This window comes from Bactrocera tryoni, chromosome 5 (genome assembly GCF_016617805.1).
Source record: "Bactrocera tryoni isolate S06 chromosome 5, CSIRO_BtryS06_freeze2, whole genome shotgun sequence".
Taxonomy (NCBI): domain Eukaryota; kingdom Metazoa; phylum Arthropoda; class Insecta; order Diptera; family Tephritidae; genus Bactrocera; species Bactrocera tryoni.
In genome coordinates, this window is record NC_052503.1 from 34,391,935 (window position 1) to 34,418,227 (window position 26,293).

The 26,293-nt window shown below is 37.2% G+C and overlaps 1 protein-coding gene across 1 annotated transcript in view; it reads right to left on the minus strand.

The window, feature by feature from the left end:
* Positions 1–26,293, minus strand: part of LOC120778817 (homeobox protein araucan) — a 51,056-nt gene that overhangs the window by 12,239 nt on the left and 12,524 nt on the right. Inside the window, exons 2-3 of the mRNA XM_040110823.1 lie at positions 16,447–16,989; positions 2,270–2,385 (exon numbers count right to left, since the gene is read on the minus strand). Of these exons, the coding sequence (XP_039966757.1) occupies positions 2,270–2,385; positions 16,447–16,989 (659 nt within the window). The remainder of the gene's footprint in view (positions 1–2,269; positions 2,386–16,446; positions 16,990–26,293) is intronic.

Consider the following 26,293-nt stretch of genomic DNA (forward strand, 5'->3'; position numbering starts at 1 on the left):
TTGAGAAACCGACATTTGGGCAAAAAATTGTATTTTGCTTATTCCTTCGATTAATTACAAGATCTGACATTGTTTTAACGAAATCTGTTTGGTCTTTTAATTTTAGAGGATCCAGTTCAGAGATATAGTGGTCACCGCAAAACGTTTTTTTGAAAAAAGCTCCCGGAGTTCAACTGTAGTTACTTTGAAATAAATATTTTTACTAATACTAAACCTTAAAATACAGTTAAGAGATACCGAAAAATGTGTACAACCTTTTGGATCAAAAAATTTAATAGTTTTCTCAGAAAAAAATCTAGAAAATTCGCTTTTACGGCCTTCTAACTTTTTTAAAGAGTTATATTCACTTGAAGAAGTCAGGAAAATTTTTATTTTACTTTTTCTTTTGGAAAGGTATTCTATTTAATCCATGTTTATCTGACAAATATATCTAAGAAGACCAAAGGAAAATTTCAGGTCGATCGGCGACAAGAAAAACCCTTCAGTTTTGGGAGCCGATTACAGTAACAAGTACAGTAAAAAATGCTTTGAATTTTTCGAGAATATTCTCAAATATGTATACATTCGATAAAAAGGGTGATACATTTCAACGATTCCTACTTTTTTAAAGAAAAAAACACAGAACCTTCAAACATAATGGAGAATGTTTATTATCATTCGGAAGAACATTTTTTGACATTTCATGCTTAATGTCGACGGCAGCTACGTCTCGGGTGATAAAATGTCAACAAAAGGCTTTTGGAAAAAGTACCTCTACTTGGATTACCCGTTATGTGCAGAAAATAATTGTGGAAATGCAAAATTTAAATTATTTCATCTTTCACCTTTTGTTCTTTCTTTCTAACCTTTCAGTAAAATAACAATGTCTTACTTTCTGATTCCATGTGAAACACTGTCGCAAATTAGAGCTCTATATTTTATCTGCACTTTTTCAAAGCGTTTAATTGCTGATTTAATGGTCTATTGTTGTAATTTTATTGCAGTGCGGTTTGTCACAAAATATGGAGGAAAATATGGCGCACAAGCACGCACCAACACACATACAGCTACAAGTACACACATACACTCACAGATATGGTTATGTATGTCAGTTGGATTTCCGCTTTTGCACGCAAGCCCAGTGAATCGGAACCTTTTCCTCTGACACACACGCAACCAAAGTGCAGCGCTTCGCTTGCTCCACACTCGCACACTCCGCGCGCAGACTTCGCCATCACATTCACATTTCGCTCGCCCATCATGCCAACTGGGCTTGGCCAACTTGCCTGCATTTTGTTTATTTGTTTATACATATGTAAATGTTTATTTAGTTGTTGTTGTTGTTATTGTTGTAGCGCACAGGCTTTTGTATGCAATTAAATGCGATTATTTCCGCCGCAATCATAAATAAATAATTTTGCGCCGCACACAGCAAAACAATTGAAAGTTCCTCGTGTATCCCCATACAAATACAAATCTGTATATTTGTATAAATATGTAAATTTGTATAAATGTGTATATTTGTATGAATGTATATATTTGCATATGTGATTGTGCGCTTTTTATGTCATCCATCTACGGTGACCCAGCAATGTTGAATTGCGCCGCCGCGCTGCACTCAACAATTAAATTCAAATCAATTTTAAGTGCTACGCAAATCTTTTGCAATTAATTATGGGCCGTTAGGGCCGCTTGTTAGTTGTTTGTGTGCCACCGCTCCAAAACTTTGTCACATTTCAATTGTTTTATTATTTTTTTTGTGTTTTGTATTTAATGAGTGTGCGCCTGCTGGCTGCTGCCGCTCACTAATGACCGTCGAAGTGTCAGACTTTGCCATTCATTTATTTTTGTTAGTAATTTGCAGTTAATTGTGCTCAATTTATTATAATTTTCGCATTCATTGCGCGCGATTGCCGGTGATTTATTCGTGTTACGCGGTAAGTGATGAGTTTAAAGTTTTATTGCCACACAATTTGAATTAAATAATACGCTGATGGATGATTGAAGTTGTAGGGTTGTGATTTGGTGGTTTTAATTTGTAATAATAATTATTGTTTATTACAAATTTTCAATATATGTATATTGTCAACAAATTTGCAAAAAATAATACTAAAAATACTCAAAAAATATTTCGAAAATATTTTTTTTCAAGCAAATATACTAAAAAACACTTTCAAAACATTTTATTTTCAATATTTTTTTTTTATATTTTTATCCTAACACCCATTAAAACCCAAATACAATTGCTTTTATGCGAAAAAATTATATTTGTTTGCTTTTCTGTACTCACCCATAAGCGGACATCGGGTCGTATGAGTAATATCCGGTGGTTGGCTGCAGCCCAGCCGATGTCCAAGCAGTCATTTCTGTGCCAGTTGCTGAATCTTTCAGTGCATATGGATTGCTCTGAAAATAAATTATTACAAATTTAAAAATATAAAGCTATTTTTGAACTTTTTGAGAGTTTTGTATAATGTATGTATGTATGTAAGTATGTATGTATATACTATAAATATACCTAAGCAAACAAGAAAGTCTGTAGAGATTTGATTTGTTCATAATTTAAAAATAAACAAACGAATATTAAATCAAATAAGTTTATTTTTTGTGCAAATTATAAAGTGATCATATTCATTCACATGAAGCGAACCAAATCTAATCAACCCATGAGTTGTGATATTCTTTCAGTCGCCAACTCAATATAGATCAAATAAATATGTAGGAGTTAAGGAAAACCATGCATGATTATAGATTATATTATAAAATTAAAAAAAAAAAAAATAATAGACACGGTAGAATTTTCTTTGATGATAAGTGTATGGAGGAAAATAGGTTTGTTTCTAATTGGCCAACTATCATTAGCTAGACAAGTTTCTGCTGGAAAAGCGTTTCTTAGCATAAAAAAAATTAGCTGAAGAATACACAAGTGAAAGTCTAGTTAAGCTAGTAAAATTAATGCTAGCTGTTTTAAACTTCTGAAACAAGCGATATTTGATGCTTTTGATTTGATTCACAAAAAAGGCAATTTATCTGTATATAAAAGCTACAGGGGAATCACACTGACCAGTCTTCGTCCAAATTATCACCAAACTTCTTCAAACCCGAAGATAGGCCCATCTTGAAGGTTTTTAAGGAAGCGACAAGCAGGGTTTCCCACAAACAGATCATATTCCGGTCTTATTGTCACACTCGGCTATATACTAGAACAAATAAACGAGTGGCAAACGAATATCCAGAACTCTCATAGCAGGATTTCGCTATACTACAAGTATATTCAAAAGATATACCAGGAAATTATGGCCTTTCCTTTTCATCAAAACTAACTATATTGCTTTTAACTGCAAAGTCTTATACAACAAAAATCTATGAGACTTAATTTATCCGAAAAATGTTATTAAAAAAGTCCAATTCGGGCAAAAATTCCTGCAAATTGTGGCAAAAGTGTGCAAGATATATGGCGAAAATGGGTTTTTTCTATGGTTTTTAATAAGATGTCTTGTAAATTTGCTATCAATTTCCTCAAAAACCGTATTGTAAGAATTTTGGAACTTCAGAATTTGCGTGGCTTCTAGTTCCTAAATTTTATGTACTTAATATCGAAGATATTTTGTAAAAATTCACTTTTGTTCGAACCACGTAATGAAACTGAAGGGGGGCGGCAAAACATCCTTGGCCCCGGGCGCCCGAAGTTATAGCTACGCCACTGCTCTGCATTATACTGGAGCAAATAAAAGAGTGGCAAACGAATATCCACAACTGTTTTGTGGACTGCAGCACCATTTTTGATAGTATAGAACGTTTTCATAGCAGGATTCCGCTACACTATATTCAAAAGGTATACCAAGAAACTATGAGCTTTCCTTTCCTTCAAAACTAACTATATTTAAGGTAGTAGTCTGCTAACTTATGCTTATTTTCATGACTTCTTTGGCGGGTGGTTTTTTATTGGAAAATAAAAGTGAATTATCTTGAATATTTAAAGTGTTTTTATTTACATATTACTAAATACAAAAACAAATTTATTTGAAAAAAATTTAATACTTTATTACTATTATTATTGTCACTCGAAGTTGGAACCTCAAAAAAAATGCACGTGGGTGGCCCGGGTGATTTTGGCTCTTGATGTTATCTGAAATCAAATATTCTTGATTATTCTTAATCTATAGACATGTCATTCTGGTCGGAACTACTGATGTCAAATTTCAAGAGTAAATAACAAAATGGCGGACGTTGAAAAAAAAGTCGTTTTATTTTGGCAAAAAAGGGTTGTAAAAAAAAGGTTAGGGGTGAAAAAAATTCTCGCTAGTACCGACGAGAACAATAAGTGTGTAGAACAGCCTGTTAAAATTTGAAAGCAATCGGTTCAGTAGAAAAAAGTTAGGACCCGGGCCGACCAAAAAAATAATGTTTTGAGAAAAACGCGTTTAAATTCAACAATTCCGAGAGAGAGGACGCCGAGACGCTCTAGGAAACTCGTTATAACTCCCGAAATATTTCGAATTTCTTCTTTTCACAGTATATTCTTAAGACATTGTACTTTCAAATGAAGTAAAAACTTACTACTACCTTAACTGCAAAGTCTTTTACAACAAACATCTATGAGACTCAATTTATCCGAAAACTGGCATAATACTAAGCTGTTTTATGTCACCGCAGGTCTTTTTTATTATTTTGGAGGATGTATTGAGCAAGGCGATAATAGACAAACACGATGTGCCTTAGAACTTTATGAAACATCTCGAAGAACTCTCTTGCGCAGCAGATATTGCTCTCCTGCTAGAACACAAGAACACACTTGTAGAGAAATCTAAATAAGCTTGACGAGTACGAGGGTGACCGAAACATTAACGTGAATAAAACTAAATTCATCTTAAGCAAAAATGACACCGAATCTGTACGATTTGCTGTATACGACCAAGAGATATCGCGTAAACAAAATTCTGCAATTTTGCTAATAAAATTACCACCACTGGATATTCTGCTGAAAACATTGGCAACCGCACAAGTAATCTACTCGTCCATCTTACTTAGTCAGCACCTAAATTCGTATCCTTAACACCTTCGTGAAGCAGTAACAAAAATATTAATACGGAAAATGCAGTCTTTTGCGATCGCGTGTTTACGAAAATCTCAAGGATTTGTTGGCTTCATGACATCTCCAATCAGAATCTACTGGAAAAATACTGAGGTTTGTATGGCTGCTCGTTATTGGAACTCACAATCCAGAAATTTAAAAAAATATTTTCTTACACCCAAAATAAATTGTCAAAGTTAGACCTTTTTTAGAACTCTGAACTAGTCTATCCACTTAAGAGCTGCTTCAATGCGATGCTGCTATGAAAGTATTCGACGCAGTACCTGAAGGGGGAAGCACACGAAGAGAAGACCTCCCCTCAGTTGGAAAGGCCATGTGGAGAAGGACCACTTGGAATCTCCAATTGGCGCGAAAGAGCGAAAAGGAAGAACGACAGACGCACTGCTGCAAACTCGGCTATAACCGCGTAACCGGAGTCTACGCCAATAAAAAAGAAAAATAATGTCTATCTCATAATTCTTCTAGTAACCATTATATTAACAAGCCATAAATGAGGCCATGATATAGTCTAGCATACACAAATCCCAAATATATTAGGAATTTCTTTAAACTTTTGAGATTTTTAGCTTAACTTTTCCATAACTAGAATTCACTTAGTTGCTGATTTGCACTTGGTATAGGTTTATGTAAATAAGGATTACCTGCAAAGAGTATTTTGAGATAATGATATTAAACTATGTACTTAGAAAAAATTATTGATCAGCTTTATTGTTGCAATGTACAAAAACACTTTATCGCCAACATTCCTCTAGAACCGTTTCCAACTTGACATTTTTCTCACAAGCCAAATTCGCCAATACTAGACTGACATTGTACCACGCGGTATGTACATAAAAGTATTGAAAAAATGTACACGTACACATGTGATTACATTTCATAACGAAAATGGCAACAAATGTATTAAAACATCGATTGTTAGCTTAATAAGTACGTTTGGTGTTGGCGAATTAATCAATTACAACGATGTAAAATGTAGAAGTCGCGCGCTTAAACGAGTAATAGAGATGTGACTTGTAATGGAGATAGCAAACAAATAAATACAAGCAAATACAAAACACATACCAGAGACGCATAAAAACCGAATGACAACGCCGTTAACGCCATTTATAGCTAATATGCCATTAAAAGCGCGCTGCGTGCGTGTATGTGTGTTTGTAAAGCCAAGTGTGTGTGTGTGGCTGTAAAGGCATGCAAGTGTGTGTGTTTGAGACGACAAGTGCACGAATACACGAGTATTCATGTTTATCCAGCAAAAATGTTGCTCATAAATGTCTGTGTGTGTATAAAACTGGACAAAATCCGCTCGCCGCCGCAGCAGCCGCTAATACAAATAATTACGTAATCGTTAAATGTTTGCGAAATTATTTTCCCACAGTTTTTACGAAATGACAAAAACGCATGTTGAATCAAATTTCGTTCGAAAAAACAACGATTTGTATTAAAATACAATAAATTAAGAAAACCATTTTGTTGTTGACAGAAGCAACAACATAAACTAAATATTTATAAATATGTATGTATGTTTTTCAGAAATAAATTAGAAATTAAAATTTATAATACAACAAATTGCTGCAGAGGCGCACCAATGCCGAGCAGGCATTGATATCAGCAACAACAGCAGCAAAAACTCGTTTCGCCACTCTTTGTGGCATTGTCGTTGACGCGCTGCTAATTATTTTTACTTTATTATACCGAAAAGCGCCAAATAAAACAAATTTATTGCGGAAAAAAGTCAAATTTGTGTTTGCCACAGTTTTGTATTGAAAACGTATGAAAATGTTGACATGCCCAGCGTTTTGCATACATTTCAAATTTTTAGCCATCTTTGTTCGAACAAAACGGCTGCTGACGCCTCTCACGCTCGCAGTGTCAGCGTTGCGTCCATTTTTGTCACAAATGCTTGCACACACACACATATATATATCCGACTATTTATATGCAAATATGTGCGTGTGTGTTGGATTTATTTCATTGGAAACTCGCCACAAATTTATAGCCATATGTTAAACTATTGGCCACAGCGCACACACGCTGCCGTTAAGGCCAATGATGTGCCGCCAGAGCTGTTGTGTGTAGGCAGCCAGCAGTTTTGCATGTATGTGTGGCCTAGCGTCTGCGTCCGGTGCTTCTTTTTTGGTTTTTCATTTGAAATATTTTTAATAGAATTTCAATTGCTTCATTCCATTTGTTTTCGTTTCGGTTGCGGCTGCGGTTCGTTGCTCATTTGATTTATAAAATATAATTAACATTTTTAATTGCTTTAACATGATGTTAAGCAGCTATTATATTAATTTCGAAAAATCAGTTTCATACCTCTGTTGACGCGGCGTTAAATGTATTTATCAACTGACATTTATTAAGAGCATGTTCGACACGAAACCGTGATTTATCTAACATTGGCGAATGGGTGTAAGAACAAGAGAAAAAGCGTTAACTTCGGCTACACTGAAGTCAGCATACGCTTCACAGGTGATTTTCTTATAACATAAATATGGTATAGGAAACCCTTATCTTGATATTAATCGGTGAGTTTGTTTGACAGCTATGCGCTATAGTAATCCGAACTGAACAATTTCTTCGGAGCTTATACCACTGCTTTGTATAATGATCTAGAAATATTTCCATACCAACTATGGCTCAATTTGAATAGCAGCTATATGGCTTAGTTAGGTTAGATGGATTATCAAATAACACAAGTAGTCTGCTATATATAATCCATTGTGAAGCCATAGAAAGGAAGAACTCCTGTGTTCGCACTTATAAATTAGCAAAACGTTTATTAGACAATACAAATATGCACAGGCGTTTAATTTCCACTCCCGTCAGTTCGGTAGAATGCTTGAAGGTATGTGCTCCCATGTGTCTAAGTCTTGACCTCCCAAATGTGGGGCAATCCAGAAAGAAGTGTAGAGTTGTTTCCACTTCATCTTCTTCCATACGGCTTCCGCTCCACAACTAGGGGGAGGTTAGCCTTACTGAGAGCCAAAAAGATCACTAGATCTCTTGTGATCGATCTTGTACCAAAAGGCTTTTGCGACAGCGCATGTACTGATGATGACCCAGCGCTGGCCAAGCTTTAGTCTATTGATAGCGAGGTTAGGCACTCCTCGAACGCACTGTTAATTAGTTCAAGGCTAGTATTGCCGCCCTGCTATCTCTCAAGGAGGCTGCACACCGGGGCAGTAGATCTGATGATAGAAGACACTGCAATAGTCAGGAAGTCTGAAGCTGGATTTGTGTATGAAAAGACCCCACTTTTTGTCAATGGCTTCTCTACAGTAGTACAAGGAAATCGAGGCAGTGTTTGCTCTCTCTTCGGTATTCAGCTTCCATGAAAACTTCCCACCCAGCATGAGCCCTAGATATTTCACTGTATCCGCCGGTTGCAGACGGATGTCTCACATTTGCGGGATGAAACCATCTCAGTTTTACTTCAGTTGTTGGCGAGACCACTTAAGACTGCAGAATATGTTAGGACGCTGAGATACACTTGCCTCAACTCGTACAAGGTACTCAGAAACTTTCTTTTAACCATAAGTGTTACATCGTCTGCATAGGCAATCGCCTGGCGGCCACGATAATCAAGTTGCCCATTCCGTTTCAATCCCTCTGTCGCACAGAAGACTGAGAATGAGATATTTAAGATTTGATTCAACCCGAAGGTTGCCCAGAGTAATAACGACTGCTTCGGGCAGGACGATATTGAAAGCTCCCTCAATATGAAGGAAAGTCCCAACAGCGAAATCCTCAATCCTCATGGCTTCCTCATGCCATGACACGATAGTATGCAGGGTAGTACCCACTAACTTGCCTTTACACTAAACATGTTGCGCTCCTGAAAGATAGTCCATCGGCATGCGCCTCCTTATGTACCACGCCATCAGTCTCTAGAAAATTTTTAGTAAGAAGGAGGAGAGACTGATGGGCCTAAAGCCCTTGGTAACGTGGGAGCCCCTGCCCCCTTCGGTGTAAGCGTAATTCTGATTTGTCTCCAAGCCCCCAGTCTTATGCAGTTCGCATAGATAGGTGCCAATCAGTTAGTTCAGTGTGCCGATATGAAAAATTTCTTTGGCAATTAGCCTTACCAAATTTCTTGAACAAAAGAAGATACATACATACATAATAAATTTGCCCATATAAACACTTCGTTCCGATTGTTCAGCAGTAGATGTGGCAGCTAGATGTTACAGTGGTCTGTTCCAACAAATAAGCAGCTTCTTTGGGAGAAAAAAATGTGTGCAAAATTTCAGATCGATTCAAAAACTGGTGGACTACAAGAGACGAGTAAGACTTCAGAATATAAATAAGATTTCACTAATAAAGAAGATCACATCTTACTGATCGCATGGGTGGCAGCCATTTCTGGACAATTATAAGTCATACTGTCCTGGAATGGGAAACAGAGTGTAAGTTTTTATATCGTTTTATTTCAAAATGAAGAACTTTGCCCAACGAACCAGCTCTGAAGAGGGCGATATTTATAGGACCATCACTATCTGGGATTCACAATACGTGATCTACATCGATCACATGTCATAGAATTCAACGATTCCGTATCGAATAGCGGCTTCTTGCATTTCCACTATTATGAAGCTACTTCGCCACGGCCAAGTTAGTAGAATTGGACTACGTAATGCTGCCTTAGGCCCGATATTCTCAGGATTTAATCTTTTTTTCGGTGTCAAAACTCGAAAAAATTACACCTTAGGCAGAACATTGAGATGAATGAGGAGGAAAGAAAAATATTTCGTTCTGGAAAATGAAGCTAGTTGTAACACTTTTTATAAACAAACATGAAGTGGGAAAGTAGATTTGCACTTTTTCCCAAGAGTATGCACATACATACCCAAAAATACGTCGATTGAGACCTACACAAATTTCAGTGACGTTTTAGTTTATTATTTTCAAATTCCAAAAGTTTTTCAATAAAAATTATTACCACCTGGCATCGCCATTCTTCTTTTTTTTTCGTTTTAATTTACATTTCTCACCACAAAGTCGAAGTACCTGTAGCTCGGATCTTATTTCTTCATTGCCACTCAAAATCTTCAAACGCTCATTTATACACTTCTGTTTATTTCATTTCATCTCATTAACATTAAATTTCATGCGCTCATAAATCTTTTAGCGGCTTTTGCTCTACCTGCGCTTTTCCGAGTTTCATTTAACTGTTGTCCCATAATCGTCAAAGTTGGTGCGTTAATCTAATAATGACTCTCTTTATGGGAAGCTTCAATAACCTTGCTGTAGATGTATAACCAAGCACATACATACATATACGTATGTATATGTCTGCATGTACTTATGTGTTGCCACAAACAAATATATTTATTGCTGCGCTAGAACTGCATCAAAGTTGAACCGCTTATTTGTTTTGTTGCTTGCCACATTCTGCTGCATATTGTGCATGGAAAGTTTCTTCGTAGATTAGCCCGCTAAAATTGCAGTTTGGCAGTTCGAAAAGTGTTATTGAAAAAGTTTTGCATTGCGTGCAGTAGTGCTATGGTATGTAGCTACATATATGTATGTGTATGTGTGTTTTCTCTCATTAGTGTATGCACTGAAATAAGCTTTTTATGTTGACTGAATATAGATTTCAATTAGCTTTATATGGTACTAGTAATTTTTAATATTTACGAGCTTCTAAACATGCTTTTTTGCTTTTATTCTAATGCTATGTCTGATGACTATGAGTTTTGGGTAGAATTAAATCAAGAGTAACTTTCAAAAAACGAAGCAAACGAATTTAATAATGAACGATGGTAAGACGAAATATCTCCTGTCATAAAACAAGCAGTCGTCGCATTCGCGACTTGGCTGCCTCGTCACTGATGACAGTCATAACTTCGAAGTTGTAGATAATTTCGTCTATCTTGGAAACGGTTTTAATAACAACAACTATTTCACCCTTGAAATCCAACGCAAGATAACTTTTGGCAACAGGTGCTACTTCTAGAGTCCTTCGAGCTATGGCTTATTAGAAGAATCCTAAAAATTCCATGGACAGATCGAGTTACAAACAGTGAAGTTTTGAGAAGAGTGAACCGCAATAGAGAGTTGTTAAGGACTATAAAACAAAGAAAAGCAGCCTACCTAGGACATATTATGAGGCACTCTAAGTATGAGCTCCTACAAATAATTAGGTGCAGAGGCATGGACGATGACAACATCTGAAGAGTCGGCCTTACGAGTTTTCGAAAGAAAGTTTCTGCTGAAGATTTATGGTGCTTTGCGAATTGGCAACGGCGAATGTCGAGGTCGATGGAACGATGAGCTGTACGAGATATGCGACAACATTGACATAGTTCAGCGAATGAAGAGATAGTGGCTACGTTGGCTAGGTCATGTCGTTCGAATGAATGAAACCACTCAAGTTTGAGAGTATTCGACGCAGTACTCGCAGAGGAAGAGGAAGACCTCCACTACGTTATAGAGACCAGGTGGAGAGTACCAGGCTTTGCTCGGAATTTCCAATTGGCACCATCTTGCGAATAGAATACTATAACCGCGTAGGCGATGTCTACGCCAGTAAAGAAGAATAAGATGTTTAGATAAAGAAAAAAAACTTTATTATGAAACTAGCTTCTTCAAACTGAACTATTAATAAAAAAAACAGGTCTGCTAAAGAAACCAATTAGTTTTGATGTCTAAAGGATTATCCAATCGAAATGCAGAATGATCTGGAACTTTAATATTTATTTTCAACACTTATGTCGAAAAAAGTATATTCGTGTTCAGCTTTTCTCATTTCTTTAATAGTTATGAAGAAACCGAAAGTCAGTGTATTTTGGTGGAAGCTTATGATAAAGGTACTGAACGTACAAAAAGAGATTTGCACGATTTGAAAGTTGTGATTTTCGTTCGGAAGACGAAGAATGTCCTGAGCGACCAAAAAAGTTTCAAGATAAGGAACTGGAAGCATTGCTCGATGATAATTGTTACCACAAGGCACCACAAGAAAACTTCACAGAGTCACTCATACAGCCATTTCAAAAGATTAAAATCAAGCAAATACCAATAGAAAATTGGGTACCAATGATTTGATCCCTAGAGATGTTGTAGGACGATTTTGTAAGTCAGAACTGCCGCTTTAATGCTATAAAAGAGAAATGGTTTTTGCATAGGATTTTGACATGTCATTAAGACAACCCTAATTGCAAGAGATCATATGTTAAACCTGGCCAACCAACTAAATCAACGCCAAAACCAAACCTCTATCACGCCGAGGTAATGCGCTCTCTTTTGGTGGGATCCGATGATTATAAGCTTCTAAAACCAGGCGAAGCCATTAGTTGGCAATTCTGCCGACAACAACTCATCAATATTAATTATAATCATGACAACGCTCGGCCCCATATTGCAAGACCGGTTAAAACCTATTTTGAAAACAATTGCTGTGAAGTTCTGTTTCATCCTCCTTATTACCCAGACTTTACCCCTTCTAACTACCATTCGCTAAGGTCGATGCAAATCCCTCACTGGAAAACGGTTTACATTAAAAGAGGGTATCGAAGATTGGCTTGATTCGGCTTTTTATGTAAGGCTGTATGCAATTTTCATAGTTTTTTTAATACATACCATCTATAAAAATTCTATAAAGCGTTACTTAAAAAGTCGAATAACTCGAGAAGTATTAATGATAGCCATTTTGACCTCGAGCCTCTTTAATAGCAATTAAAGTTTCCTACAAGTTTGTCATGAACATGACAATCAGTTATGAGATATAAACAAAAAAAAAGCGAATTTCGCGGAAAAACCAGGTTTAGAGCTCCGTACTACCTCGCCGGTGTGAGTTACGACTTTGTTGTACTGGGCACTTTTGTAGAGTGACCAATTCTGAGAAATATGCGTCTAAAGTCAAAGCGATTGGATAAAACACCTCTGATCTGTAGGAATTTAAAGATAAAAAAATCACGATTGTAGTGTATTTTCAATGGAAAATTTTTACAGGCCTTGGTCCAGTTCTCAATGTTAATATTAAGGGCTAAAACTTTCAGGGAATTTTTTTTAGGGTATTTCCAAGGAAATTTCGTGACGGGACTGAAAAAAATTAATAGTTCAAAAAAAAAGACACCCTAATATATACATATACGTAAGTGAATGATTAGCATCGTGAGCTGAATCGATCTGAAATTTTGCCGACGTCCTTTTCTCCCAAAGGAATTGCTCATTTGTCGGAATCGCCAATATCGGATCACTATACCATATAGCTGTCATACAACCTTATCGATCAAAATGAAGTTTATGCATAGAACTTTTTTTCCATTGCAATTTAATAAATATTTTTCAACAAAATAAAGACCAACAGTAAGACGTTCCGCCTATATTTGGTATCTCCAATAGAAATGAATTTAAATTTATTTACAAGTTCATATTTGTAAACCATTTTCTGCCATCACTATACACACATATAATCATATATACGCTGTATATGCTAAAACTACTTATATGCAAGTTATGTATACAACAACAATATGCAATATTCTACGTGTTGTTGTCAATTTGTTTATCGTTTGCTGCCTTGAAAAGTTGTCGCTCGAATAATAAGTCGCTTCTTTGCTCAATCACATATCACATACAATGTTTCAGTACAACACATATTATCTGTATGGTTGCACAAATGTGGCAGTTGCACTTACATATGTTGCTGCTCATGTTTAAGTAAAATCGAATTTTCACGTCACACGAACTAAATGGCCGAACGAGAGCAAGCAATGAAATGGCAAAACAAAAATCGAAATGAAATGCAAAACAATGAAAATAAACGAGCTGACAAGCACTCACGCACACACACACACATACAAAGAGAAAGTGACAGGCGAGTAAGAATAACGCTGGCTGAACTTCAAAGTTCCATAGAACCCCAACGCGCCACCTATTCTCGAACGGTGCACTTCATTATTAATTTGGATTTTATGTGGATGTGCAACATGATTGGCAAAATGTCGTTAAGTTTGTACGGATATAGCGGTATTTGTTTGCCCATCAACCCACCAACTGTCGCTGACCCCTGACCAATGTGATTTGTTGCTGGCTGGCTGGCTGGCTGGTTGTTGTTGGTATTATCGTTGCCAATATTTGTTATGGTGTTGCACGGACATTATATTTGTTGACTGTTGTCATTGCGCTTTGTTGCTTTTAATTTTGTTATGGTGATTGTCTTTGCTTTGTATTATGCTATTGTTGTTGTTGTTGTTGTTGTTGTTGTTGTTGCAGTTGTCAGTGCAGTCACTTGTATACGCTCTTTGCACACAATTACGGGCCAGAGGCCATCATTTCACTCTTCTTCTTTTTCACATTCATCTCTTCTTTGTCTGCCCCCCCGAAGTGACCGCCTAACGACACGGGGCGCAAACAACGTAACTTCACCAGTACTTGCCACTGACTTTTTACTCTACATTCAGACCATGCACACCGCTCGCTTGTCGGCTGCTCAACCCTTTGCAATGATATCATTTTGCTTTGCTCAATCGTTGCGATAAAGTATCGAATTTCAGTGTTGAAAAGTTGGATTGGCGCTGAGCAAAGCGTGAGTGTGTGTGCCACAAAGCCAGTGTGGCAAAGACGAGCAGCAAATGCAAAACATAATAACAACAATAAAAGTGCAGCAAGCGGTGCGGTCAATAAACGTTCACGTTCGTACAACGCTCGACGCCCTAAAAGACCCCCAAGCCGATGAGCGACCAAGCAAGCGGCCGAGCGAGCGGTCGACCGTCTAAATGCGCCGAGTGAACTGAACTTCAGCCAGCCATAATGATAATTCGATTTCGTCGACATGATATTGACAAGCAGACGAACAGTGGAAGCAGCAGCGACACAACGAGACACACAGCGTTGCAACAACAACCAACAAACAAAGTGCTGCATGGGGCAAGCTGAGGTGAAATTGATTAGCCATAAAGTGTACCCTGGAGTGGAGTGAGTGCACCTAGTTCTTGCTGCTACTCACAAGTGTAGAAGTAGTCACATGGCTGCCACAAGGAAGCCACAGAAAAGAAGTATGGCCTGCCCGGGCAGTTATTTGGTTGGCTTGCTTGTCGCTTTGACTGTGGCGCTCTCCACAATGGCTGTTATTTACGAGTGGCAACAACTTGCCGCTTCCTCTAATGACATTGCCTGCAACATGGCGATGTGCAAATCAGTTGTTGCCACAAATGTGCACTGAGAGAAATTTGTTTATGAGGAAGTTTCAGTGCATGAGTTATTAGTCGGATTCGCTTAGCTTCTACGTCTTTATAGCTTGCGCAAGGTATATTAAGTTTACCACGAATTTGGTGAAATTATAAAGAAGGGTCGAAGACCGTCGAAAATATTTTCAAAAATGAGTCGATTTAGCCATGTCCATCTGACTGCCTGTAAATACGCGACCTAGTCCTTGAGCTTATGAGTTATCGGTCTGAAAGTTTGCACACGTTCTTTGCTTACCAAGAGACTGCTTATTTGTTGGAACCGCCGATATCGAACCACTATAAGATATAGCTGCCATACAAAGTGATCGGCCAAAAGTAAATCCTTATATGTACTTTTTTATTTGACAAGATATCTTCAGGAAATTTGACATGAACTATTAGTCAAAGCAAGGCTACACTCTCCGAACAAATTGTTCAGATCGGATCATTATATCATATATGTCTGCCAAACAAACTGACCGAACAAAATTAATTCTTATATGGAAAACATTTTATTTGTGTCAGATATTACAGTTTTAGGGCAACCGTGGTTAATGTTAGTTTTTTGTTGTTGTAATAAGCAGAGAGTTATTAATTTTAACAGGATTTTTTCTGAGTGTATCAATACATCCAACAACATTAATTCAAATGTTAAGCGCTTGCATGCACATTTTAGCTTTTGAGCCTTCAGAAGTAAAGCGCCACATTAACAACAATTAAAACAACAACAGCAACAAAAGTGGCACAAACGCTGCCAAAGTCAAATGGCAACAGCCACGAAGGAGACGAAGACGACGAAAGCGCAGTCCAGAACGGCAACGTCGGTGGCAATTGTTTACAGCGCTGTTTTTATTGTTATTGTCGTCGTTATACTACACTGTGTAATGTTGTTGTTATTGTTACAGTTGTTGTTCCACACTTTGTTGTTATTGTTACTGCTTTATTGTGCTGTTCTACATATGCATAAACAAGTTTGCATGTTGTCGGCCATTGTTGTAACAACAACAACAATAATAATACAGGAAAGGACAACAACAACAATGTTAAGAACAATATAACAGCATTTATAAGCGACAAAACAGCGCGTTACAATTTTAAAGTGTGCCTACAACAAACGACGGCGAAATGGCAAACGCTTGTACTTTTGGCAACTTCAAGCAAAATGCCAGTATGACGACAATATTCACAAATTTCACTACTTACCAAAGGCGAATAGAAGGCTGAACTGTCCACACCAATACTCTGATAGGGATTTTGATCCGTCGACGGATAGGGTGTGCCATAAACGCCAACGCTAGCCGCCGGCAAACGCGAGTAACTGGAGAGCGCCAAACGCGCCGAGTCATATTGACACGAGCATACGGTTTGGCCCGACACCGGGTCTGTCATAATGGGACGTCCGTTCTCGCAGCAAGAGCCAGCACCAGCACCGGGACCGGCAACGCCCAAACCGACAGCAGTAACACCGCCAACACTGCCATCCAGTGCGCCACCGCCAGCAGGATTATTTAAGCCACCAGCACCGCCAGTCGTGTTGTTGGAGTTTTGCGAAAGCCCATCCGGACTCATTGCCCCACTGGGCACATCCGCCGAACCGCCTGCGCCGCTATTCACACGACACTCACCGACATTCGAAGGACTGAGCGCAGGCGCATTGGCGCCGCCAGAACCAGCCATTGCTGCGGTGTTGGGTGTGTTTGGTGAGTCGCCCGTTTGCGGTGACTGCGTGAGATTGGCGGACAACAGCTGGAAGAAGCGCATAAAGTAACTCATTAAATATGGTTAACAAATAGTTATTTGAAAATACAAATTAATGTAATGTTTTTATGTTTGAACAAATGGAAAATTTGTAAGACAAGCGGTTAAAGCACAAATCGCAATTAACTCTTTATTTATATGGAAGAAACAAATCGTTTGAAATCTAGTTTTTGTAAATATGTAAAATTTATGTCCACTTGAAAACCTGTAAAAGAGAAAAACTAATGTAAACACGTTAAAATGGCTTCCACGCTGATAAGCCGCTAAGTTACGATTATCGCTTCACGAATCGTTGCATTAAACTAGTGATCGGTTATTGGTTGTGTGCAGCCGATTCGTTGAACAACACGTTTACATTATTAATGTGCGTTAATTAAAAGCGTCATCATAACTCGCACCTCACGGTACACCCCTGCTGTGGCTGGGTATACATATATCCAAAATGTTGTTGTGTAGTGCTTGTGTAGAGACTTTACTTATTGATAATCAGCTTCGGAGATATCAAATCAAGCAACAAAATGGGCGCTTGATGTCACAATTTTCATGAGGAGAGTGTGGGTGAGACATGAGAATTTGATTATAGAAATTTGTAGTTACTTATTGAGTAATATATTCCGACTCCTCAATACAATTCCATAGGTAAATAGAGTTTTTCAAATGAGATACTAACAGTTCCTTACTAAATTTCACTGGCTTAGTTCGATGCAAAAATATTTTGCTCAAAATGTGTTTTCATAATGAAATTTAGTTTACATTTCGACGATGATTTGTTTTATCTCTTCGATCAACTGAAAACGGGTTTCACGGAGCGACAATTTCTGTTTGAGGAGCAAGAAAAAATCAAAAGAAAATTGGCTTCAAATTAGGTCACAATCGTTTCGCTTCTTTCCACAGGCTTGGAAGCGTTCTGACCGCTTCCCTTGCCCATGTTCGCAACGGGTCGTACTTACCTTTCAAAATTTTAACTCCGAACTTGCTTCGAGATGGTCGCATATTTTGACCGCCGCTTTCTACCTCACTTTTGCTATCAACCCCTCCTTTATTGGGTTCTTCCGGGGACCCAATGTAATGACTCTGACAAGAGGCAGCTTCAAATCATAACACTGTAAGCAGCAACACCCAATGCCCCATTAAAATATCGATGAAACAAGAAAAAACATTAACTTTGGATTCACCGAAGCTGTTATAACCTTTACAGGTGCATTTTTATAGCATAATAGAAATAATAATAGAAAGATCCTTATCTTGATATTAATCAGTAGCTTTGTAGCGAATATATGCCATAAGTAGTAGTACAATCAGAATATTTCTTCGGAAATTATACCGGATAATAGTTTGTGCCAAATTTCCTGAAGACATCGCGTAAAATAAAAAAAAATTTCCCATACGAGTTTGATCGATCAGTTTGCATGGCAGCTAAGTGCTATAGTGGTTCGATATCGTTAGTTCAGGAGAATCAGCAGCTTCTTGGGAACAAACGGATATGTGTAAAGCCTCAGATCGATATCTCAAAAATTTAGGGATTAGTTCCTATATGGGAACAAAGGAACAAACAAGCTAACATTACTAAATTGACTCAGCTCATCATGCCGCGAAGTTTCCATAATCTTTCGTTTTTCGTTTGTTAAAGGAAATTGATAAAAAATGTGTTCGTGAGTTCTTGGCCGAAAACAATACTGTAACGATGCCCCAGCCTGGATATTCGCCAGGCACGGCTCCTATTTCGAATAAAATAACCTTCAACAGCGATTGTTTTACAAGATAGACATCATTACTACATATAATCGAAGGAATAATTATTTTTTTCCAAAAAATTAAAATTCTCCTCGTATTTGAGTACAACTCGTACTATCCAACAACCACAGCACTGTTCCGATATGATTCCTTATAATAATGTTTTGTTGGATAGACTCAAAAGACTGCTCCGAGGAATATTGTAGTGGTTGAGACCAAATAATAGAATAAGCGAAGATCCGACCGACATATTAAAATAAAAACATTTTGAAATTTTGATAAAGCGATGGCATAAGTTGGTAGGGGTGATTTGAAAGGGGTCAAATCGAACTGAGCTAATAAGCCCGAATTTTAAATGTTATGAGGACTTTTCCAAAACTTTTTGTTCAAGGTAGTAAATACGTGTAATATTTAAGTTCTTTGGTGAACATATAAATTTAGTACAAAATTATATTTCAGCTACACTTTTGTCCAATAAATGTTTTCTACTATTTTTTTTATATGTAAGTATGCAAGTTTTGAAATAATAAGCTAACTTGGACCATAAGGCACATTTTAGGCATTTGGCAACGTAGCGCACGGAGCCAAAGCCCGATAAGTAGGCTTGTCTACATACATTTCTATAGGTTATGTTTAATATTACATATAAATTACATACATATATATATTTTTTTCAATTAATGAGTCTCCTTAAATATCAAGTTTTTATCAGCAAATACTTCACAAGCCACACTTTTAGCAGAGGAATGATTGGTATGTGAACACTTATAAAAATCAATTAGCGTTATGTCGTATATCGAAAATATTCAAAGCAAAGTGGCGATAAAATACCGATCGAAAAATTTTATAATGATTTTATTAGTATTGGAATTATGTTTCTGTATTTGACGTAAATATTTTGTGTGATATCTAGCTTATCATGGCAAATAGTTGTTAAGTAAATAAAAGCAAAAGATATTTAGTTATCTTCGATTCGTCAAACGTTGAACTTAATACGATAGGTTCAGACATACAGGCAGCACTTGTGGTGCAACCCTGACCTAGCATGTTCTGTGACGCATGCTAGGATTCTTTCTTTGGTGAAGAAATTATTTTTTCTGTGTCAAAAAAATGTTTTAGTAACCCGTCAGTTTGTTTTATATTTACTATTATAACCTTAAAGTTATGCAAATGCAAAGAAAAAAAGAAAATTTATATTTCGATTTGTCGTTGCAATCATTCACAATAGCAAAACTGATCTAACATATGCAAAAGAGAACCTTTTAACCTTGAGGATAGCGATTATATACTTATACTTTAATGAGGCATCCGCATACTCTCTCACTCGAATTCAGCTCCTTAAGTTTGTTGTTGCTTTTAAATGTAAATTTGTTTAACAAAAGAGCAGCGCGCCAAAATTGCGAGTGAAAAATTGGCCAGTCTTATTAAATTCTACAACACCTCTAGAATATTGTCTTAAACGTTTTCACGTTGATCCAAGTAATAGTTTCGGAGATACAACCTTGAGTACTCGTGCGCTCGAGGCTAGCTAGGCTTAGTGCGTCGTCTTTAAACACGTTTTTCTCGAAACTGTGTTTTTGAAGTCGGTTGGCAAGATTACTCGAGAAATATTAAACCGATCGTCATGAAATATTACACAGATCTTTGAGATACAATTCTTAAAGACTTGGACGAAGGAAATACATCAATTTTTATATGAAAAAAAAAATTGTTGAAAAAAGCTGTTTTTTTTAACCGAGGAAACCCATGTAACTCTGCGAAAGATTTATGGTCCTTTGCGCATTAGCCACGGCGAATATCGCATTCGATGGAACGATGAGCTGTACGAGATATACGACGACATTGACATAGTTCAGCGAATTAAAAGACAGCGGCTACGCTGTCCGCTGTTGTCCGGATGGATGAAAACACTCCAGCTCTGAAAGTATTCGACGCAGTACCAGCCGGGGGAAGCAGAGGAAGAGGAAGACCTCCACTCCGTTGGAAGGACCAAGTGGAGAAGGACCTGGCTTCGCTTAGAATATCCAATTGGCGCCACGTAGCGAAAAGAAGAAACGACTGGCGCGCTGTTGTCAACTCAGCTATAATCGCGTAAGCGGTTTCTACGCCAATTAAGAAGAAGAAGAAACCCATGTAACCCCTTAATTTTTGCTTTTCGTTAATTGGTGTCGGCCGAGAATATCTCTGGAGATTAATTTTGTAACATTAAGCATTAGGACTTTTGCGAATATGCAACCTTCGAAAATTTTAAAATTTTTCCATTTTATATATTGATATTCAGAATTATAAAATTAAAATATATACTGACTTGAATATTCATAAAAAACAGAAAAAAGTATCAAGATAATAATAATTACAGCCATTATAACGATATTGTCCAACAGTCTAGCCAGTGGCCAGCCTCAAGCCGCTAATTATGCATTTCAAGCGAATATTCGTTAGCAGTCAGCAGTTGCAAGCCGCACATTTGGCTTGCCTCTCATTGATTTGACTTGTGCCGAAATATCGAAGGCGTTACGTAGCGCTGAGCTCAAGAGCCTTTCGGCAAGAATTGGCTACGCCCTAATGCGTAACATATTTCATTGTCTGCGCACCAAATCTAGTGCGCAACAAAATCGACAGCTTTCGATCAAATATTTTGAACATTTTATTTTTTAGTGACGCTATAAAAATTTTGGACGCACTCAAAAAATTTCGCTTAATTATATGCTTCGACAGTCTGCTAGAGAATGCAATCGAAATTTACATGTACCACATATAAATATATGTATGTATGTAGATGTGTGCATATGTGTATATATTAATATGTTTATATATTAATGTATTTATATATTAAGGTCGCTTTTCATTTTTCATTTTGCGATAATTTTTATTTCTTTTCGGTATTTAAATATTTTGCATAATTACTCCTGCGGCCATTTTTTCGGAAGCTGCTTTTGCGCTGTTCATACTTGCATGGTAGGCGGTAACCTGTGTAATCTTCTTGTCCCTCACCGTGCTGCATACCTTTTATACTCCTTTATTTTGACATAAAATTCGTTCATTTTGCACTTACTCGTACTGCAACATTTTACGATCGTATAATTTTAACAAAATACTTCCCGCCATATAAAAATTATGCGCTGATGCTGTTACGCTGATATGAATGCATATTAACATTTACCATACATATGTACTATACATACTAATATGTGAATATGTACACAGGTATGTCTAAGTGTGTATATGATGACAGTAATGCCCGTTTTTGCCTTTTGAAGTGCCACCATACTGCGGCAACCCTTGCAGCCGTCGAAATTTTGCTCCGCCGCCGTTCGCCATATCGACGCTTGATCGGCCTCTGAGACGCTCTTGGGCATTTTTGATCGCGCTGAGAAGCTTCTGTGCGCTGTCAGCTCACCACTTGCTTGGCAATGGTGGCAAACATTTGCGGTTGCATCAGTTGGCTTGTATCTGCCGTTGCAAGTAGCTACCGTAGCAGATGCTGACTGTGTTAACACAATGTCCAGATTGCAAACTGCATTTCCTTTTCGCCGTGATTTTAATAAAAAACGCCGAAGGTCAGTTTCTTTGCAGAGCTATGAGTTTGTTGTTTTGCATATTTAAGCAAGTTTTTGTTTTTGTACTCGCAGGCTATAAGGCATATGGAAATCATATATAAAAATATACTACAAGTATATCAAATAAAAATTTTCACTAATAGTGTCTTCAAGGCATGGCACTTTTCTGTTAAAAATGCTCGGTGGCTCATAAATATTGAAATCTCCAAACACCGAATATATGTATATCTGGATCTCAGTGCCAATGGCTAACATTCTAACGAAAATAGCGGTTCATATTTGAGATAGATTAGGTTAGGATAAATGGCTGATCCCTCAGCATTACCGGGGGATCACACTTAGACTTAGAGTCCTCTGTAGTTGTCCAGTCCTCTCTGCATATCAGCAAATACGCCCTGAGCAGATCACAAATCCGCTTAGAAATTTTATTTTTATTTCCGCTATTTCAACTGGATGCCTAAAAGTATAAAAATATATGTATAATATACATATATAATTTTAACTCATCTGCTCCCAAACAATGCAGTCGCCGTACGGAAAGATATTCAAACTTACAGCATGAATAACAATCGAACAGTGTGCAGTTAGAACTTCTACAACCATTGAAAGATGGACCCTACTGAGAGCAAAGAGTTCACTGGACCTCTTACGAGGCCTAGGTCAGAATGACATTGAAACTTCAAAGCTGCTGGTAACCGACTAGTGCTTGCTGATTTGGTCTGAGGCTCAACAGTCCAGTAATGAACCCTATGAAGCGAACGAAGCCGCTATCCGTTCCCATTTCGCAATTATTGAGCCTGAAGTACCAATCCTAGCAAGTCCATCAGTTTCTTATTTTCGCAATAAGGCGCCAATTGAAGTTTTCAAGCGAACAAAAGTCCTTCTCCAGCTGGTCTTTCCAACGGAGTTGAGATCTTCATCTTCCTCAGCTTCCCGCGGCGGGTACTGCGTCGAATACTTTCAGAGCTGGAGCGTTTTCGTACATTTGGGCGACATGACCTAGCCAACGTAACGAAGTTCACGCAAGAAAGGATAGTTCTCGATTGCCATTCACTTGGGAGTGACCAGAAACGATTCTATTACATATGGCTCAAGCAGCTCACGACTTCCGGTCTCAGCCCAAGTATCCTCTGGGTATCCAAACAACATCCGTTTGAAAGCAAACTAAGGTGAGAAGGCGAACCATAACACCCCAAGGGTTGTGCGCAGGATTTGAGACCCGCCACATAAAATCGCACCAAATAAAAAGGAAATAGCAGCCTCGGAAGAGAAACCCCATTCACCAACTCAGAGAACATATTTTCTGGTATAAAGACATAGGTATGAAAAATGGATATTATCAGGTCAATACTTTCTGTAGCTCCCTTACACCTAATACAAAAATTTCAAACTTTCTGGTCTAATCACTGTTTTGCTGGCACATTTAATAGTTTTATATCGAGAGTTTCATTAGCAGCGCTAATGGTTTCTACTCTGACTTGCCAAGTCAGCTGTTCAAGCATGCCATACATATTCACACACACGCACAAATATTGCTACATATATGTATGGACATATGTATAAGTGTTTGTGTAAGCACAAAATTTCGGTTGCCTGATTTGTTGGTTGGTGGTCGTTTCGGTTGTCGGTTTGTAATGCAGATGTTGTGCCGGTTTATGCGGTCATAAAATAAAATTAATTAACATTTTAATTCGCAATTTACTATGGCAGATGAAATAATAAATTCTCGAAATGCTTTTGTGTTTAGAAAATGGCATTTTGGCAAATAAGAAATTGTGATATTCAAATATTGTTGGTTTAGCTCTCGACAGTTAGCTTTTATTGTGGCGGCTATAACCGGTTGTCAGCGGAAGAAAATGGTGAATTTTATATATTTTGTATTTATTTGCGATTCATTGATTTTATACAAAGAGAATCGAGAGGAACGAGTGGGTTATCTTATTTAGTTATTAGAAATTCTATTGCTGCGCTCATATGAAGTCTTTTTTAAGGTAAATATACATACATAGTGTGAATGTAGACTTTTTTAATAATAGTAGCAAAGAGGAACTGCCGATTCTTAATGACAATAACAACAAATTTGGATTTATGTATTTATTTCCATTAAGTCTGGAAAAATAAGCTTTAAATAAGAATACTATTTCCATCTCGTTTTCAATACAAGTATGTTGCGAGAGTATAATGAACACTTTTGTATTTCTTTTAAATACCACTTAGTAGGAAAAACTTAAGTAAATTTACTGACGGTAGGGTATTGATAATCGTGTATTCGCTAACTCGGGGTCAATATTTCTATAAAAACAATAGTCGGTTAAAGCTTCCTCCAAAAATAGAAAACTTTCAAAATTTTGAAAAAGTCATTTTTTTCATGAAATGTTAATATGATTTATTAAAAATATATTATATATATTAAAAATATGTCACACAAATTTTTGAATGTGTTTTCAAATATTTTTCATATAACAGATCATTAACCGTGGCGTCTATATTGTTTGCATTTAATCGCTTTCAACTTTAAATGGGTTTTCAAATGTTACTAAGGAAACTCATTTGGGATACTCGATGATTTATATCATGGCTGCGGCAATAGATTGCTCCTGTCCCATAATTCGTTTGTTCAGAATAATCAGGGCTTGGATCCTAGCACCTTCCTCACGACAACCTATATGTAAACTGAACGAACTCGGATATTGATCAAGCCTTTGCTGTTGCTCTTGTAGTGGCAGAAAACATCCCAAGTATTCCCAACAAGTATTTTGGAGGAATGCTGTTGAGTTAATAGTCCTTGGCCGCATAAAAAATCCGGATCCGTTCCAGTTACATAAACCCTTGTCATGGCCTTTGCTTTGTTTATCTGTTTCTAGTAATAGTGATTCGATTTTGTTGGGAATACATTTATCCTCCGTCAGTTAGGACTGAAACTTCGCATCTGTATGAATTCCAAAAACAAAAAAATGCTGCCTCTAAAAATGCTTGGGTTACTAAGAAAACCAAACCAAAGGCGTCTACGAAAGTGATTCATGTAACACTTTGTCGCCTTTAACTATAATTGTAGCGAAGTCAAAACAGTTTAAAAAACAAAAAATTTGTTGTGGAGTTATCGATTTCAAAGGTTTACTGATTCGAGTGAAAGAATGCCTCAAAGTTCTTTTTGCTGAGTAGTGAAACAACTAACCGATGACTAGACTGGAACTAGAACTCGAGGATTTTCTCTTAGATGGTAGAGTCAGAGATTAATTTGGGGTGTGAATTTCTCGGAGCACTTTCGGTTGTTACATGAGATGGAATTAGAATTTTCTCGAGACTATTTTGAAACTCTCTATCGAACTCTATCGAAGAAAACAAGGTCAAAGCTTGCTAAAGACTTCAGACTATGACATCTCAGTGCTTAAGCAAACGCCTAACGAAACGGATCAGCGGCATCAGAAGAAGCTTAGCATTACATTATTTCTCTTTAAGCTAATTTGCCTTAAACACTTTTATTTCCTTTGGCGATATTACAAGGACGACACAACTTAACGCGATATACTTTTTTATTAAGTCTCTCTAAATTTAAATATCTCACATCTGACGAGAAAGATTGAACGTATTCTTTCACTTGTTTCCTCAAAGCCCACCGTGTAAAGACTGTACTAGTGAGTAATGGAGCAGGACCAATTATTATTTTCTTTCGAAAGTTTTGTATCATTCAAAAAAATGTTTTTTCTCTTTTTTTTCAAATTCATCTAAAAATTACGACATTAATATAAAAAAAAAATGTTGTTTCTCTTTTCACATCAGCAGAACCGGAGTTACAATGGCAGCAGATTGAGTTATCTCCTTGCAACCTTCCAAGAATTTATTGTACAGTCGCTATTTTCCACAATTAAAAAAAATTATCTATATAAGGTATTCATAAATCACATGCTAGTTTTCAAAAAATATGTTATCACGCCTTCATTAGAAAAATGATGAAAATCAAGCGAAATTTGAGTATTTACAGGTATCTAATTAAATAT